The sequence below is a fragment of the Neltuma alba genome, unplaced genomic scaffold (genome assembly GCF_004799145.2).
Source record: "Neltuma alba isolate B1F8T4 unplaced genomic scaffold, ASM479914v2 tig00008178_pilon, whole genome shotgun sequence".
NCBI classification, from domain to species: Eukaryota; Viridiplantae; Streptophyta; class Magnoliopsida; order Fabales; family Fabaceae; genus Neltuma; species Neltuma alba.
The window spans coordinates 18694-38869 of record NW_021634963.1 but is presented as its reverse complement, the minus strand read 5'-3'; the positions used below and the strand labels follow the sequence as shown (position 1 = coordinate 38869).

The following is a 20176-nucleotide window of genomic DNA, read 5'->3' as shown; positions in this document are numbered from 1 at the left end:
TATTTGTGGAGTTGCTATTAATGAAGATATCATCATCATTCATGTCATCATTATGTATATACTAAAATAGAAAGATAATTTCTTAGAAAAACTTGTTTATATTTTGTTAAAATAAATTCCTCTTGATTATTAAATAATTAAAAAATATAATAAAATATTAATAACTTTCTATATACAAACTGATATAAGAAAGAAATAATTTTATCATATATATATGTACAATATATTGAAATATATAATATATGATAGAAATTCAAAAACAAAAAATAAATTTATATGAACGCAAACTAATATTGAAATAAATTTTGAATTTCAATCATTATACAATAAAAATTAATCATGATATAATTAATACTCATGATATAGATTGATTTTGATCTTCAATACAAAAACAAATAGTATATACAAGAATTTTAAGAAATAAATTACAGAGGATATATATACGACTAGGAGAATATTGTTTATCATAATCTATTCAAATCATTTAATTTTTTATATAGAATAATTTATTATATTTTATTATAGTAGTTATTTTTTGAATAACAAGATTTTTTAACTAATTGTAAATATTTTCTTCAAATATATAAAACACATATAGATAATATAATATAATGTAATATATAATACATATAATTAAATTATGTATCTTATCAATGTTAATTAAAAAAATTTAAAAAATTATTTATAAAAAAATTATTTATGATTTAAAAATTCAAAATTAGTGTTGTTGGAAATTAAAATTATATTTAAAATATTTTTAAAAAAAATTATGAAACAAATAGTAAAAAAAATATTTAAAAATATTTTTTCATTAAAATAGTTATGATTAAAATTATCAATAATATATTTTTAGTTTTTAATAATATATATTTGTTGGTAAAATAATATTATATATATGTAATTTATATAATAAATCAACAGGTTCATTGCAGCTCAATTGGCAGCACACGTGGCAGGTAGAGGTGAGGTGGCAGCACAGCACACATGGAGGTGGTCACCAATGATGACGTAGTAATTGGTAGAGGTGCCACATGTATTTTTATTTTTGTTTTTCAAAAATCAGGTTAGCGACGGAAAATTCCGTTACTAAATTCTATTATTAAAAGCATATTTTTTTGTAGTGTCAGGAGAAAGGAAGATCACTACCCTCGAGAAAAAATTTAAATTGCACATCTCTAATTAGTTGATCCAAAGGAAGCACGTAAAGATAAACATGAAAGAAATTGGGAAGAATAATAAAGTCAAAGCGTCGGCTGGGGAAGGAAACAAGAGTTTGAAGTTCTTACTGCTGTTTGGCTCCTGTGATTCCATCTGCGGAAGCGGTGATGAAGTTTCAAAATGCATGACCGGAATCAGTGATGAAGCTTCCACGTCACTATGCCTCTTCGACCGTTTCCTCACTCTTCAACTTCACTGACCACACATGAAAAACCTTCGCACCATCGGTTTCCTTTATTTATAGGAATTAGCCGCCAACTTCTATTACTGTCTCTTTTTAATATAAAAACTAGTTGACTAGTGACTAATATATACTCTTCTAATTCTATTTATAAGGCACTTCTAACATATTTTATATAAGTTAAGAAAAACATTAAAATGCATTAACTTTCCATTAAAATATAACAAATTTTTAACTTTATCCATATTTAATATATACACATTTCAAAAGAAATAACTACCTACAATATAATAAATAAAGGACAAAATAGTATATTCACACTAAAAATTTAATGAAGTGACTTATAAATAAGACTCAAAAAAATCTTCTCTCTCTGCTCTATAAATAGGACCACAGGAGTAAAAACTAGTTGACTAATTTAAGTAGATTAAAAAAAATTAATTAAGTTAATTATTTTTAATAAATAGGTGTTGTATTTCCTAGAATACTCTTATTAATTATGTGTATTAGTTAAAACTACTATTTAATAAAAAATTTTAATATGTGCAAGGATTATCTTAGAAAAAATAAATAAATAAATATTTATGAATATATTTGGGAAAAAATTCATATTCCAACAAAATTGATAATTTAGTTATTATTTAGTAATTTTGATAAGGTTTTCTATTGATTGGAATTTGCCTTTACATGTTGGCCCACAAACCAAAGAAATCTAGGAGTTCGTTTTCAAACATGACGCAAATGAAGACTGAAAACACAATCATTTTGAGACACGTGTCCTACTATGTGGGGTGACCGTATCATCATTTGCAACTTGTCCCGTGATTGTGAAAAAGATAAAAGAGAAAATAAAAGGGTTGGCATCCTGAGTAGGAGTAACCATTGCAACTTGTCAGAGTGATGCATCCCTTGATTTGTTCCTATATCATTTTTCTATCATCTTGATTTTGATCTCAATATTTTTAAATTGTAAGTCTTGGTCTTTTTTTTTTTTTTAACTGTTTAAAACATTGACCCCAGCCATTTAATAAGGACTTGAACGCGGGGGTCAATAGTGATAAGTTTGATAGTTTGGCATTAACACTATAAATTACGCACGCTGATGTTGCTTGATACTCCCTCTTTTTTTTATTATAAGAGATAAATAACCAAATTATATTGATAAAAAAAAAGTTAAAATTAGTTAAGGACAATTAATATGTAAAAAGTATAATGTTTTTTTTCAACAATACCCTTATTAACAAGGACAGAGAGTATGAGGGAGAACAATTAAATTATTAAAAGAAATAGAAGTGGGGGGAGAGAGTATGAGTTAGAGACAAAATAAATAGGGGTAAAATAAGAAATCAATATAAAAGAATAGAGATAACTTTTAAGTGTTTCTTATATATAAAAACATGTTATAACTATCAAATATCTTTTATAATAAGAAACGAGAGTAACTCACGAGCAACAAACCTGTGGTTCCTGTAGCTTATGTGGAGTTAAAATTCTTTAAAAGGATGTGAATGTCTTCTTCTAAGGTTGAGGATTGGCCACGTTGAGGCGAAGCAACCACTTCCCGAGGACGACATTGATAATGTAGCTGCCATCAATTCCAATCCAAACGTTGCAGTAAGTATCTTTGGCCAAAAAAAAAAAAAACGTTGCAGTAAGTATCCCATCTTCTCTTTTTTTTTTGTCAGCAAGCACCAATAATTGCCTAACTATATATATATATATATATATATATATTTATATATATAGGGTTCTGGTTCATTTCGTAAGATCCGTACCTAGTTGTGTTGCGATGCAGTATGCCATGGGCGCCTGGGACACTAGGTACGACAATTTGTAATAGCCACTCTAATTACGGTACAATTACTATCTTATACAGTCCCATTGATTAAATTTTTTAAAAAATTATTAAATTATTTAATTCACTTATTAATAATAATAATTATTTTTATAGTGATTTTTAGTTTTTAAGTTGCAGCGTTCCCCAACAAAATCTCATTTCTCAATAAAATAATTCATAAAGTCATTATATAATTTTTTTTTAGAGTATTTGTTTATAGCATTGTTTTTATACCTTTTTTATACTATATAATTGAGTTTTTTCCATAATATTTTTCTTATAATGCTTCTATCTTTATAAGCCTAATGAAAAATAAACACTATGACATAAAAAATTCATACAAATAATTATAGTTTTTTTCCCTAAAAAAAGGGAAACGGAACATCCTGTCCTATCCTGTCCTGATTTCATCTCAATCTTATCGGGAGTGAGACGGGACAGGACATAGGACAAGAATCCTATCCGGTCCCTATTCATGATTGAGATGGGACTGAGACGGGTCTGTCCCGATCTGATCCCATCCCGTGAATAGCCCTAATTACGATAAAAAAATAAATCATACTCCTCTGATCCTGAATATAAGATCTATTTAACTAATTTGATTAGATTAAGAAAGTTAGATAAGTTAATTAATTACAAGAAATATGACATGTTTTTCCTCAAATACTATAATCATCTTTCTTAATATTCTCTCTCTCTTACTTATTTGATTATAGTTAAAAGAATATCTATATGGGTAATTTAGAAAAAAAATTGATAAATATGATAAATAGGTCTTATATTTAGGACTAAAATTAACTCAATAATTAGGTCCTTTATTAAGAAGCGGAGGAGTATAATTGAAAACTATTATAATTATAAAAGATCTCACCAATCACTCTAGAGAAGTCAGTCATGACAGTAAATGATTAAACTTTAATTTACAAAACCTATCATAGTTTTTAAGAAAATAACTTGCTTCAACAATACAGACCATGATAGAAAAGGAAAGACATCAGTCTATCATGGATTCACAGTTAAAAAGAAATAAACCCATGACTTGCTATTTACATATAAGTCAAATGGTATGATAATTGGGCCTCAAGCACTTTTGAAGCCTAATATCACAATTCACCAGTAAATCCAATATCATTTTCCACAATTATCATCTTATTCGTCATAATACGTATCTTTTCATATTAATATAATTTCTATATGACCCCATAATTTTCTCAAAAATGTTCACAAATGTGGATCTATAACCAAAAGTCACAATTTAGAAACCTATAGCCTTAGGCCTCCCATCAATGCTCTACAAAAATATAAAAAATAATAAATAAACTAGTTATGCAAGTCTCAAATTAGTTTCACAAATTACATCAGAGTATAAATAATCCCTAAGTGCCAAGATGCAAAGTCAACACATAAATAACTAAAATAGGAAGATTGATAAAGCACAATGCAAGTCTAAACCTCTAGAGCTTTTCCTAAGTGTAACCCATTAAGAACTTTGCTTGAAAAATAATAATAAACCATGAGGCGAGTCACATAGACCCAGTAACCACAAATCAAATTTAGCAAGTATATATGAAATAATTACAAGATAATTAAGTAGGCAAAATATAAGTGTGCATAACATAAAGTGTAAATGGTTTTTTTAGAAACAATATATAATAGTTCAAGAAGTAATTTGTATGTATGAAACCCCCTCAACTATCTTTATAACATTCTTGTAACCTCTAAGAGAACCCATAGCCTTACCGCATATAATAGGATTTGTCTCTTTAACAAAACTACATCAAGCTCTTCAATAATAAGGCGTAGCCCGGCTACAAGTAACAAAGCTTACATCCGAGTATAAGTTCTTTTTTCTCTCATGTTATGGTTACAAAATATAAATATTCACAGTTTCCAACAGCCTAAAGGAATCAATTAATTTTGGAGACCTCTTTTTCAAAGTTACAGATAAAAGTGAGGATGTCAACCAAAAAAAAAAAATAGAGTGGGAAAACATACTTTTATTAAATGTAAATACATAATGCATGTGTGCGTAATTGTTTTGTCCATGTCACCCTGGAAACCCTGGAAGTTATTGTCCCTACATGCTATATGAATCTTTTTCATCATTCTTGTAACTCTGGCCAGTGCCCATTGAAGACCATTTTCTGTGAAAAATCAGGAATGAGAGTACATTTTTGTACTCCCCGTATCCTAAAATGTAATTCCCATTTAAAGAAGATAAATAGGGGATATTCGAAATGCAAGTCATTTTCGTTAGTGCACTCACGCCACGCGTTCCACTTTCGTGATTAGCAAGGAATGAAACGTCAAAACCTCTCCATTGTCCTTTAGACAGTGAGTTAAGAAAGGAAAATGGAAAAATTGAATAAATGGCTGATCACTAATAAGGCCGAATAAAATTGATTGACATAGATGAGAGGATCATGATGACCAATCAGCCTGAAACGAGTAGGATCGGATTTTGCCGAATAAAAAAGAAATGGCAGATTTAATTAATTTGATTGCCTATGCTGCGTTATGAATGTTGTACTAACAAAGAGCTTGATTAGAAGCACATGAGCTGATACTTGCCTTAATTACCATTTGGAAAAAGCACACGAGAAAATACCGTCTCAGATGTAGAGTTTCTTCTACCCTTTGCTATATATCATTCTATAGTAGGTATCATATCCTCTTCTTCCCATCAAGATGGCGAAGTATGGATGTCAATTTCCATTACATAAACGAATGCTGAAAATTCTATCTTAATGTATTTCATCATCTTTTTGGTTAGTTTATGGTTAATTATAATGATGAAATATTAACGAAGTACATGAGGAGGGACAGGTGGCAACGGTGGCAGAGAGAAAGATCCTTCTTATTTTCTGAGGGTTCTCCTTCTGCTTGTATTTCGAACTGTGAGCCCGTTATAGGGAGTGATTATAATTTATACTAGTATTTCTTTTGAGTGATATTATTGAGTAATACTTCTCGGGTCCTTAATATAAAACCTATTTAAATAAGTTTATTAGAGTAAAGAAGTCAGGTAAATTAGTTAATTATAAGAAATATGATATATTTGTCCTAAAACATCATAATCATCTTCCTTAATATCCTCTCTCCCTCTTTTACTTGATTATAGTTGAGGGAGTATTCATAAGGGTAATTTAGAAAAATTAATAAATATGAAAAATAGGTCTTATATTTAGGACCAAAATCAACGTAACAATTAGGTTCTATATTAAAAACTGGAAGAGTACTAGTTATGAGTTATAACTTGATATTGCTACCTCATATTCTGTTCTTTAGGGCCATCCCTTCCATATCAGTTGCTAATCATGAGACCATATCAGTTACCAATATATATATATATATATATAGGTGCGATCAAACTCGGCATTTTTACAACAATGAATTTATCTGTATATTCCTTTTCCCTGTGTCCATATTTTTGAGCGGCCACTGATCCAGCAAACATCCTATGCTGACTTCCATGCAGGTTTGATCCTTAATTAAAGTACATTTGATCAAGTTATATGTATTCCATGTTATGGAAAATATACCTTCCAATTTATCACATCTTTTGTACATGGGCTTTTAATGACAAACATCCTGTGTAAACTTCCACACATGATCTATAAATCGCTCACTAGTCACTATTATTTTATGGGGTATCGTCAAATAGACCCAAAATGTATACCTAGACAAGCACACAAAGATCAGTCTTACCACTAATACCTATACATGAGAGACGCTAGATTACAAACATACATACTCCGCAAACTATCCTGTACAAACTAGTCCTACTATGACATATGAATACAAATGAATATATATGGCATAATATTAATCGATGCCAAACGAGTAATTAAATCCTTAACATGAGTGATTCTTCATCCTACTAATAGTAACCACGCACGTCATATAGATTATAGGGTGGTAGAAGTACTAGAACTTTTGCGGTTGGCATCAATCTTTGCTTCAGCAATCTTTGAAATGAGAAGAAATGGGCAATAGGAAATATATCAAATGAATGGGATAGTTGAAGAGGACGACAGCCAAAAGAGGGCATACAAGAACACAACTATCAAGGCCAAAATCACACTCAACACTAAAAAGGTAGCGGCCAACTGGTTAAGTTTGCTGGCTACCAGATACACGCCTGCCAAAAATGCTAGGGATAGTGTTGTCAAGGAAATACCTAGAACTGGCATTGAGCAGTTGAGAGCAAAAGGCATTAAATGTAGATCATCTAAATGAGCCTGCGTGAGAATTATAGTTGTAATAGTAGCCCCCAAATACTGAGATTGTGAGGGAGATAATGAACAAATGGAACATGACATGATTTAGCATAACAACTGTTCCTTGATCTAATCACCCGAGATGGCAAACCCAGCAGCAAAGGATGCTGTTATTATCAGGGTTAAAACTAATACCAAAGTGTCAATTCTATCTTTATATTGTCCAGTGTTGGGGGATCCTTTTTCTTCACAAACTATTGTGCCATTTCAACGCAACGACCTAATAGAACTCTAAGGCGTACCAGCAACTTGCCTTTGCAAGGGATGGATTTTGTCATGCCTTAGGTCAGCAATGTCTGGAGCTGTCTGGTTTTCTTGATTAAGTATAGCAAGATTGACTCTATTGTCCCCAGTCAACGAATGCACAATTTTGGGATGCCGATGAAGGGTGGCCAAATGCAAAGGAGTATTCCCATCATTATCCTTCTACTTTATCATAATCTCTAGCTTAGATGTTAGAGGATGTACCTAACCAGCTCATATTTTCCACTTTCGGAAGCAACATGGAGCAAAGTTCAGCCAGTTTTGTCAAGCATCTCGATGAGATCTGGATAACATTTTATTAGCTCTTCAACTACTCTAACGTGACCTCTAATACATGCCAAATGAATAGGGAAGAAGCCATGGTTGTCCCTTTGCATGGTGCATGAAGAACATTTCTTTACTAAGTAGGAAACAACTTCACAGTACCCCATGGACGCCGCCTGATGAAGAAGGAGCCTTCCTTCTTCATTTCTCAAATGTATCCAATTTGGTTTCTTGGTTATAATGGTTTGCAACATATCTGCACAAATAAACAATAAAATTAGGATTTGTATATTGGCAAATGAAGATACATAGGACAATATTGTGGGCATATGAACGTTTTAGCGATATGTTGGAGCAATGAATCCATGAGTCAATAACAATATGATTACCCATATTTCTCTTGGTCATTACTGGAAGAAAGGGAGATTTTCCTTGAGGTTTGAGGTCATATTGGTTGCAGATGTCCAAGAGTTGCTCAACAACTTCCTTACTACCAACCTCAATGGCCACGTACAATTATGATTTTCCTTCCTTATTGATTGTAAATACTACTAAATGATTGACAATTTTCTTAAATTTAGCTTCCAACTCTAAACCATCTTTGATGAAAGAATCTTGAAAAGCCTTGAAAATCTTGTCCCCATTTTGGGCATTAACCATAAATGCCTCATGAAAGAAAGTGTTTCCTTGTTTGTTTCGCAACAAAGTTAAAGACACCACGAGCATCATTTGCAAAGTGAATTGATCTTCAGGATGACCATCTGTCTCACGTCTTACCAAAGGAAACCAAGTATTCAAGAGATTTTGAATGGCAGATGCATGGCCTGCTCTTGCAGCAGCATGCAATGCAGTATCATAATTGATGTTCGTCACTGTAAAAAGAAAGAGAGCTTGTTGAGCCACCTTCTCTACAATTGCATTGTTTCCATAGGCAGCTATTAGGTGTAGGATAGTATTCTCCAAAGGAGTGCGTTGTTTATAAATAGCATTATCAAGTACAATGAAATCTTTGTTTGAAGTAGAAACATTAGAATCCATGGAAACATATGCAGCTATCAGTAAATTCAAATCCATGTTTGGTCGATGTTCTTGCTCCGTTAACTTGTGCTTCAAACCTCATGATGAAATTTCCAATCCCCCTTGAGAATCTCACCACTCGCATTTGCACGTCCCCCATTACATCTCTGGGAGCTAGGGGTATCAGCATACTCCCTCTTGTTTGATTTTGACCTGAATACTCTCTCTCCTCCATGGATTCCCTGGCACTACTCGAGCACAATGGCTACATCAGATGCTTCACTTGATGATGAGAAGACATATTTTCGGTTGCCGGAATCTGGAAAAGGTTATGATACGTTGGATTGATCCAGACTTTGATGAATATAATCTCAATCATGTATCTATGTATAGTACAAGCATTAATGAGTCATTATGTATAATCACAGTGAATAAATTTGACATACCGCAATATATTTTAGTGTTAGATTCACCAGGCCATGAGAAGAAAACATACCTTCAATGATCGAAAAGAACCTGACATTAATGTTCCGTTAAATTCCAATCAATATTGTTCACAAGTTATAATTAATATAATAATAATTTTACTGATAGATAGTAAAACAATGGAATGACATACATACCCCTATCATTTTCATTTCCAGCGATTGCCCTATCATTTTCATTTCCAGCGATTGTTCAACAATACCATCTCTCCAGTACGGGTTCTGATCTGTCCTCTTTCATCTGCGGTAGATGCCATGTTACTTCATCTTGTCCTCAAACCAAAAAATAAATAAATGAATTATTATAAGTTTTAAACTTGGTTGAATTTTTTGAAGAGAACCTCTTTACTTCCACTTATTTTAAGTTTATAATATCATATATACATATATCAAAATATTTTATATTTTTCTCTTTTTCCAGAATATTAAAGTGTTCTTAAATTCTTAAGTTCGTGAAACATATATTCTTTTTCTACAAGCATGAAGCATATATTGTAAATATATTGAAATTTAATTATATAATCTTACTTATAATTTTAAGCTTTTAGTGCCTAATCTTCTAGTTAACTTGAAAACAGAAAGAGAGGGGAAACAGAGAAGCGTCAAGAGTTTGACGAATCAGTGAGGTATGATGAAACTTCAACGGAACTTTGCCTCTTCGTTTCCTCACTCTTCAACTCTAATTTGCTGTAAGCGGATAACTTTCATTCCATCGCTTACTTTATTTATAGGAGCCAGCCATCAGCTTCGTCCTGTTATTTCATTATCGTACTTGGAGTTGGACCTCCTTCTCTCTTTCACATGGAAGGCCCCGGATTGTCTTGGCTTTGAGTAAAAGGCGCGTATTAATAAAAAATATGTACAGAGAAGTTTAAAGAGAAAGTACAAAGAGAGGTAGCATAAAACAGAGTCATCCCGGATTGTCTTTAATAAAGAAACCAAATTATTATTCTTTTTTTGGGTGAGAAGGACAAGCTAGGCTTGAAGGAGAAAATTAAAATCCTAAAAGCTCATGCAGTTACTGCAGTAGATCTTCCAGCGGTTGTGGTCTCTCTGTCCTCCCATTATATACCCAGACATTCAGTCAAAGCCTCTGGAGTTAAAATAGTATCAGTATAGTCACCATGACCTGTCTTAGCCCAAAAAAAAAAAATTATTCGAATGGGTTATACATGATTTCAAAATATAATATTCATATATTTTTCTAACAACCCAGAGGAACCAATCAAGATAAAAGACCTTGATCGTTTTCAAAGTTATGGATATACTCTATAAAAGTAAGCATGTCAAGGCAAAAACACAAATAAAGAAAGATAATAAAAAATGCATGCCTTTTATATTAAATATAAATACATATGGTACATATGTGAGTATAATTGTTTTGTGCGCGTGTGCACGTCACCCTAGAAGTTATTGTCCCCACATGCTAGATAATTTTTTTTCATTGTTCGGATTCCTGCCAAAACTTACAAGAACTGAGAAAACGGGCCAGCCCGGCTCTACAAGGCTGGCCTTGCAAAGCTAACAGGTTTAAAAGGGCCAGTCTTATAGGACTAAAATTTCAAAAATACCTCAATTTGTTATGCTCGATTTTTAAGCAGATGAGCTCAGGACCGACTCACAGGCTTTTAGTCGATTTAATAAAAAAATTTTATTTTTCATATTTTTTTATCAAAAAATAAAAATAAACCAATAAAATTACTAGTAAAAGACATAAATATGAATAAAATTAAGTCACAAATATAAAAGATCATCATATCTAAATGTCCATCAACATATAACAAATCTAAAACATTCATTAGACATAACAAGTCAATGACATTAAGATCCAAAAGTTTCTTTAAAAGTAAACAAATGTTTTCACTGAAAAAAAGTAGACAAACACTATCATTACTATCATTAATTGTAAGAATATTTGATTGTGCTTCACTAGTAATAGGTTGTTCTTAACTTCTAAAAATACCAATGATTTCTCAGGCTTTAATTGTGAAAATCACTTTGCAATGCAATCTTGTGAGAAGTCTAAAATATCTTAGCACTTTGGATTGATCCATAGTATGGTTTTAAGGAGCTAACTATGTCATCTTTTTTTTGTTTTTGTTCAGAATAGTCTTTTTTGGTTTTGTCTGACTCGCTTGTCTAACTCTATTTAAATATATAGTAAACATTATGATATAGTCACTATAGAAAAAGTGTTAACTTATTTATTAAAATTTTATAACATATATACAAATTGATACATACCTGTTGGTTCAATCAATATAATTTTTGTTTTAATATGGGGAATATATTTTGTTTATTTTAATATATAATAGGTTCAAATAAATACAAATTTGAAATCTAATTTAGGATATGGAGAATATATTTTTATTTATTTTAATATCATTAGAGATTAAAGTATGAGCTCAGAGTGAATGAAAAACTGAAAGTAAAACTTAAAGAGAGAGTGTGTATAAAATGTTAAGGACTTAGGTTAGGATAAAAATAAATAAATTAAAAAAAGTATTGTTGGCACGCTTACACAGGCCGATCCGCAGTCCAATAAGACCGACTCTTTTATTTTTGAGCCCTACAGGACTGGCCCTTTTAAATCCAAGTCCTCTTTGAAGACCCCAAACTACAAGCCCGGCCTTCAGCTTAAACGGTCCGGCTCGACGAGCTCAACCCGTTTTCCTAACTGTAAAACTTACTATGCATTGTGCGTGCGTGCGTGTGTGTGTGAGAATAAAAGACTCTTTAGGACTGCCCTTGTAAACTAGGATGTAATCCCCCTTGTCAGAAGATAGTTAATGTACTCCTTTAGTCCTTATACCTAATTGGAGAATTAATATTGGTACTAGATTTAAGATTTATTTCACATGGTTATCAATTTTTTTAAAAAATTAATCTTATTAATATTTCCTTAACAATAATCAAATAGGGGAGAAAGAGAAGAAGCTAATGAAGATATTTAGATCCCATTTAGTATAAAACAGTGAGAATTGTATGCAATGATTGGGATTAAGGGGGTGTTTGGATGGAAACGGAACTATAGTTTTAAAAGTGATTTCATGATATATGAAATAAATATATGAAGGAACTTGCTTCCTCCATATATTTTTAAAAGTATTTCTATGGTCTTCCAAATACCCCCTAAGATTAATATGAGATGTTGCTTATAACTTGGGATTGGACTAGGCAAACCCATGCAGGTGGGATTAGAAAATACTACTTCCCTTCATAGTATTCCTTAATCCCACCTATATGGTTTTGCTTAATCCTAAGTAGTAAGTAGGATCTTAGGACATTTTAAATAAAAAAAAACATACCATACTAACTAATTTATTCAACTCAAATAAGTTACTAAGATCTTAAGTTTAGGATCAAAGGAGTATATAATATGTATAAAAAAAAAACAAAAGATGGAATCGTTAGTGCATCTCCTCAAGCCACGTGTCCCATTTCAGTGATTAGCAAAGTAAGGAATAATGAAACCCCTCTGTCATCCCTTAAAAAAAACAAGAAGAAGAAGAAGAAAGGAAAAAGTGGATGATGATGAAGGCCGAATGAAGTGGATGAATGTAGATATATGGGAGGAAGATGATGACCAGTCGGCTTTTATTTAAACGGGTAAGATCGGATATCTATCAAAGGAAGATGGATATCCAATCTCCCTTACGTTTAGCAGAGGAGAATATAATATGTATAAAAAACAAAAGATGGAATCGTTAGTGCATCTCCTCATGCCACGTGTCCCATGTTAGCCCTTGTCGGCTTTAATTTAAATGAGCAAGACCGGACATCTATCAAAGGAAGATAGAAGCTCCTTAGCTGGAGATGCGTACATACAGATACGTTTCGTTTGGAGTCCCAGAGGAGCAAACAAGGCTTGGCTTCTTTTAATGAAAACGAATTTAAATCAACCATTCATCAGCTGTTATAAAATGTCAACAAATGGTCAAATTAATTATCAAATTCATTTTAAATTTTGAATGAATATAACGTTTTAATACTAAAAGCATTTATGCATATTAGCTAAGGTGCTGAACTGCTGACAGGCGGTGTCGTCAATAATACAAAAGGGTGTGTGTGTGTGTGTGTTGAATCCTCTTAACATATACACGCGCCTCATCATCATACTCATATTAATAACCCCACGTACATTTTATGTAAATTACAGGATGCTAGACGTAATAGAACCTATTTACGTAGTTGGCAATTTTTGTAAGGAAATTAAAGAAAAGGATAATAGGAAATACTATATGGAATGATGGGCAAGGGTGAAGAGTACGGGTGCAAAAGGAGGGATGCAAGAACATAATCATCTATGAGGATCAAAATCATACTCAACAAGCCAGAGCTCATCCTATCTGGACTGTCCATAAATGAGATCTAAATTTATTTTTTTATTTTTTTAAAACAATTATTTTAAAGGGTATAAAATCTAAAATAAAAATGATCTCTCAACTATCACTTTTTAAAAAATAACTTTTGTTATATAAAAATAATTAATTAAAAAAATTAAGTCTAGAAATTTAGATCATTTAGATGGTCCAAAAGAAATGAGCTCTGGGTGCTCATCTTAGGGAGTGTTTGGATTTGTTTAAAAGTGCTTCCTAAAAATACTTTTTCACAAATTGAAGCAAATTTTTTTTATATATTTATTTCATCTACTGTAAAATCACTTTTAAAATCATATTGTAGTTTACATTCAAACATCTCTTTAAACGTCCAAACTACTTCCCACTTGACACCAAAAAGGCATCCGTATGTACATTGCCTACTGCATTCTGAGTTATTAACAATTTCCCCTTCCCAAATACAAACAAATTCCTTTATATATATAAATATATAGATATAAGTCTCATGTAAAAAAGTTAAATACCCAGGATCATATTTAAAAACATGATATGGATAACCTTTGTCAAGAGAATCATATATCCCCCTGATTCCCTATCCATCCGCCTTATCCTAGGCATTTTATGTACCTTTTCTGGATAACTGTTTTGAGTCCTTAATTAGCTAGGTTTGTGGACATCAAAACTGTTGCTGGATGATTTCTCTGTTTCGAGATTTCTCTGTTTTTATATTCTTCTTACCGTGCTCCTTAATGATTTCACACCACATTTTCTAATTTAGAAGTCCATAAGCATTTAATCTCATCATAGATGAGATTTTCTCTTATTGCCACTTACTGCAAAGAGGATATTTTTATTTGATTTTTCTTTTTAATTTACTGCAAAGACAGAGAAAAACTCGACCTAAAAAAAAAAATCAAACAAGATCTTTTCTTTATTATCTTTTTTGTTTTTTATTTATAATTTATTGTGGGCCTGAACAGTAGGCATCAATGCAAAGCCACGCAAATGGGAACAAGATATTGGACATATTATGAATTAGATCGAGCCTCGGCATTCAGATTTCACTAGATAAGCCTCAATATTTAGATTCTACCTCAATGTAAGAAGCGGCATAAACACGAAGAAGAAAGCGTGAATGAAAAAGGATACACTACGCAATAAACTTTGTGTTACGGGAATTTACGAGCTAGTAGCATTTGCTACTTAATTAAGTGAGAGCAATTCGAGCGAACTTGACCATATGCTTATAATAATTTTGGATAAGCTATGAGAAAACCAATTGTGATTAATTTTGGGGTAAAGCTGTGCAGAGATTCTGAAAGATTGAGCTACAGGCAAATTCATTGTCGGAATTATACTTTGTAATTTCATAATGAGCAATTTTAATTTTTTGGAAACTTTCAGGAGACTGGACCTAAATCGTAGAATCGAACATGCATTTATTTTCAGTTGTCTACATTTATACAAGCACTCAAGGTCCCAAAGTGAAGCTAATTTATCAAGAATACTTAAGAGAAACGTTTCGAATTGTTGATTTTTCACTAGTCGAGATGGCTGGCTTAAGACTAATAGTTGGTTAATTGATTCTTCGCTCTTTCTGAGAGTTATTAGCATTTATCAAATCTGTTCCTATGAAATGAAATGCTATTATTGGACTGAATGAATGACAAAGATGAAAGATTTTGGGACGTGCCTAGGATCCGAATATGCCCATGTAATATAGAATTACTATATGGACACTAGGAATTATACAACAAATGACACCAAATAGAAAAGAAAGAGCACACAGAGTTGAGAGAGCAGTTTCAAGGAGAAGTTTTTCTTAAGCTCCATTAACTGACTCTCTCTCAATCCCATATCCCATATATTATGTACGGATAGTTACATGAATTCAATTTAAATCATAAAGGGAAAACTACTGCAGTTGTCCCATATTTTCCTTTATTCTTATTTGAACCCCATTGGTATTGGACTTAGGCCCTAATCCATTAAGAGTGGACTAGATATAATCCAACATTTTTTACTTACACTTGGTGGATTAAATATTGTGAATCCAACCCTTTTCTTTTTCTTTTTTTCATACTAGGTGTTTTGTCATAGCGCTTCAGTGTTTCTGATGGGGAGTTTATTTTATTATTACGCTTCAAATGTTCTAGATTCACCCATATATACTTTTTTCATGGCTAATCTAATTCCTCTCAAGTCAATATAAAACTCAAATTACTTTTCTCATATGCATTGTATGTGTCCACACTTATAAAATTAACAAAATATCATAAAGGACGGGTCTCAGGCGCAAGCATAGGAGTAGAGTTCATATATATATATATATATATATATATATATCTCTATCATGACAACCACAAGAATTAGAACCCCACTCAACACACCTGCCAAAAATGCCATGCCACGAATAGTGCCGCCGAAGAAATACCAAGATCATCTAAACCAGCCCACATGAGAAATGTAGTTGTAATAATAGACCCAAAATAAATAAAGACAATGCGAGGGAGATAATGAATGAACAAATGGAACATAGCATGATTTAGCATAACAGCTGTTCCTTTAACTACATCAACTGAATATATACTTCTCCGATCCTTAATATAGTACTCCTCCGGTCCTTAATATAGAACCCAATTGTTGAGTTGGTTTTGGTCCTAAATATAAGACCCATTTTTCATATTTATCAATTTTCTCTAAATTACCCCTATAGATACTCCTTCAACCATAATCAAGTAGAAGAGAAAAAGGAGTATTAAGAAAGATAATGATGGTATTTTAGAAAAAATGTGTCACATTTCTTATAATTAACTAACTTACCTAACTTCCTTAATCTAATCAAATTAGTTAAATAGGTCTTATATTAAGGACCAGAGAAGTACTTCCATTCAAAAAATATATACTCTTGCGCTGCTTAATATAGAATCTAATTGTTGAGTTGGTTTTGGTCCTAAATATAAGACTCATTTTTCATATTTATCAGTTTTCTCTAAATTACCCCTATAAATATCCACTCAATCATAATCAAGTAAAAGAGAGAGAGGGGTGTTAAGAAAAATGATTATGGTGTTTTAGGAAAAACATGTCACATTTTTTATAGTTAACTAATTTACCTAACTTCCTTAATCTAATCAAATTAGTTAAATGGGTCTTATATTAAGGACCGGAGGAGTAGTTAATAAGAGAGTTCATATTAGTCCTATATATAAGATCTATTTCATATATTTATAAATTTTGTCCAAATTAATCCTATTAATATTCTCCCAATAATAATCAAGTAGAAGACCAGGAAGAGAGGGAATTAAGGGAGATACTTAAAATATTTTAGGGAAAAAAACATATCGTGTTAACTAATTTAACTAACATTTTTAATTTACTCAAATTAATTAATTATATCTTATATGAAAGACCCAAGGAGTATTTAATAAGAACATGTACATACACTATGCAAGTAATTTATTTTGATCTAGGTATTATTAAATTCATAAAATATATATTCTAAATGCATTGACATTTAATCATATAGTCTTCTTTCATTCACAGAGAAAATATATAAAATGACCCCGTTTCCAATAATATAGGTTGCAGCAGCTCAAAATGATATAAATTAACTAAGTCACAAGTGACAACTTTTTATTTTATTATCCAGAATACATATAACATAAATTACTTTATTATATCCATGTGGTAAAGATGTTTTATCTATAAAACATTCTGTTTAAGAAATATTATAACAAATAAAGTTATTGTACATATTTTAATTAGCTAGAAATGAAACAAAAGAAAAACACACATAAAATACGGCGAATCTCCCACTTTCTCTTTGGTTGGAGGGGTTTGGAAGAGAGGGCCCAGTACCAAAAAATGACTCTCGATCACGATTTACATAAAACATGTTTATAAGTGTTTAGTTAAGGTTTTATTTGGCATCACTTTTAAAATCACTTATAAGCATATTTCATTTAAGTTGAGAAAAAACTTTTCTCACATACTTATCTCATATTTTGTATTATAATTCATTTCAAACGTGCCCTAAGTAATTCCATAAACAAGAACCATCTGTAGCCTCTTCTTCGTTTCCATAATATCTTCAACCGTGAGTACTAGCTCCATCGCTTCCTCTATTTATAGGAATCAACCATCAAGTTATTACTTCATTTTAATTTTAATTTGTATATTAATTTTTTGTCACCGTCCATTCAATTAAAGGAATTCAGGCATTTGTTATATTCATAAATGTTTAAACTCGTAATTTAGTGACAACGTTGTTGCCTTAATATCTAAAACACTCATCACAGGCAGCGATCAACTTTGTTTACAACAAACCCAACTATATTCCAAAGGCTCCTATTACCGTACAAGGTTTGTTGTAGGATGTCAATAAGCTATAGACGAGTGTTCAGGTAACCTTTATTACAAAATTACAACTTTCTGGTTTAAATAAAAGTTTTTTTTTTCAATTTTCCAACAAAGCAGCGCATCTCCAGTAGTCTAACACCGCATCTCCATCTACAATGGGGTAAAAGAGGCGCTATGAAGATGATATGCTTCTTGCAACAGGAGGAAATATAACCCCAAAATGTAAATTTCTTTATACAAAAGGCATTTTGCAAAATGTTACCGCTAAAAATCAATTTTTTTTGTGGTGTAACCACAAAAATCTCGGTTTCATCAACTGAAATTTATAACGTACAGCTTAACTAGAAATCCCAATAAGAAGAAATTAAAAAGATTACTATTATTTTATGGGTGGCCGAGAAATGAGTGAATCCATCTAACTCTAAAAGGCATGGGATATAATTTCCTTATAGCCATGAAAATTCAATGTAACTTGTTCTTTCATTGGGGGAGTTTGAAAATGATAATTAAAACTTAAGGTTCTTGTCTCCAGGTTTTAACATCTTGGCGGCCTTTTATGAAAGTTAACATAGGGGGCCTGATTTATGTTGATCTGGAGAGATCGGGATACAGACCTGATATGAAAGTAACAAGGTTGAAGGAATATCAGGAGGGGCTAGAGAGAGATTGTTTGTACTTTCTGAGGGTTTTTCTTCTGCTTGATATATTTCCATTTTCAGGGCAGTCCATATGAGTCACTCGTCATCAAGAAATCTATAATTACAAAGGAAGATGCGGTGTTAGACTGGAGAAGCATTGGTTTTCTGCAGGAAAATATACATCCTTAGCTTGAGGAAATCTGTTACGAATTATCCCTTCATTTGGAATCGCAAAAAACTGGCTGGCCAGGCCATCTTTTAAAGGTTTGGATTATTCTTTGCCACCACCTCATCAATTGTTGCTGCCATGTTTCTGCTTTAAATCATGTTGCTTGCATTTTGTTACATGTTGGCTTTATTTTCGATTTGCGGGCACTACAAAAAAACAAGCTATTAGCGACGAAAATTCCGTTGCTAAATCGATTTGCAACGGAATTTAACGACGGAATTCTGTCAGTAAAGTATTAGCGATGTAATTAGCAACGGAAAATGTTCTGCCGCAAACAACCTCGTCACTAATTGGTTTAGCGACGGACTTTGTGTTCCGTCGCTAATTTTGCGACAAATTTGCGATGGATTTTCCGTCGCTAATTTTGCGATGGATTAGCGACGGAATACTCCGTCGCCAATTCCATGGCAAATAAAGTAGGATTAGCGACGAAATAAATATTGCATATAGCGACGGAATTCTACGTTATTTGCCACGGAATTAGTGACAGAATATTCCGTCGCAAAGTACCGCATTTAGCGACGAAAAATTCCATCGCTAACTTGCTATATTTTGCGACAGAATTTTTCGTTGCTAACTCACACACATTTGCGATGGAAATTCCTTGCAAATCAGTTGCAAATTTTTTTTCTTCAATTTTTATGCTTATTTTTTGATTTGCAACAAAATTTTGTCAGTTATTTTTTTAAATAGGCTTTTTTTTATAAATTGTTTAGAAAGAAATAAATTTCATGATAATAAGTAAAGTTTTTAAACTGCAAATAGTTCAATTTTTTTTATAAGAGACAATTTGGAATTTAAAAATAATCCCATACAATAAAATGTCATAAATTTAAGAACATTAAGGTTAAAACCTCAAGTATGAAGAAAAAGGCATAATAAGTAATGCAAAATGAGCCACTCATATCACTTTGCTCATTTTGATAGTCCCACACGAAGCCTCAAGTATGAAGAAAAAGGCATAATAAGTAATGCAAAACAGAAATTGGCAACAAGCACAACTTACTGCCATCGTCACCCTCCCAGCCTAGGGCATATTGGATGTGGCTTTTAACTATATA

The 20176-nt window shown here is 31.9% G+C and overlaps 1 protein-coding gene and 1 long non-coding RNA gene across 2 annotated transcripts; both read right to left on the bottom strand.

The window, feature by feature from the left end:
- Positions 1–8560: 8560 nt before the first annotated feature.
- Positions 8561–9118, bottom strand: LOC114753809 (uncharacterized). Its single transcript, XM_028942527.1, has one exon. The coding sequence runs from the start codon at positions 9116–9118 to the stop codon at positions 8561–8563; it is 558 nt and encodes a 185-aa protein (XP_028798360.1).
- A 9071-nt stretch (positions 9119–18189) lies between these two features.
- Positions 18190–19099, bottom strand: LOC114753808 (uncharacterized). The gene is made up of 2 exons (XR_003741055.1): positions 18863–19099; positions 18190–18398 (listed from the first exon to the last, which is right to left on the bottom strand). It is a non-coding gene; the product is annotated as an uncharacterized LOC114753808 (long non-coding RNA).
- Between the last annotated feature and the right edge of the window lie 1077 nt (positions 19100–20176).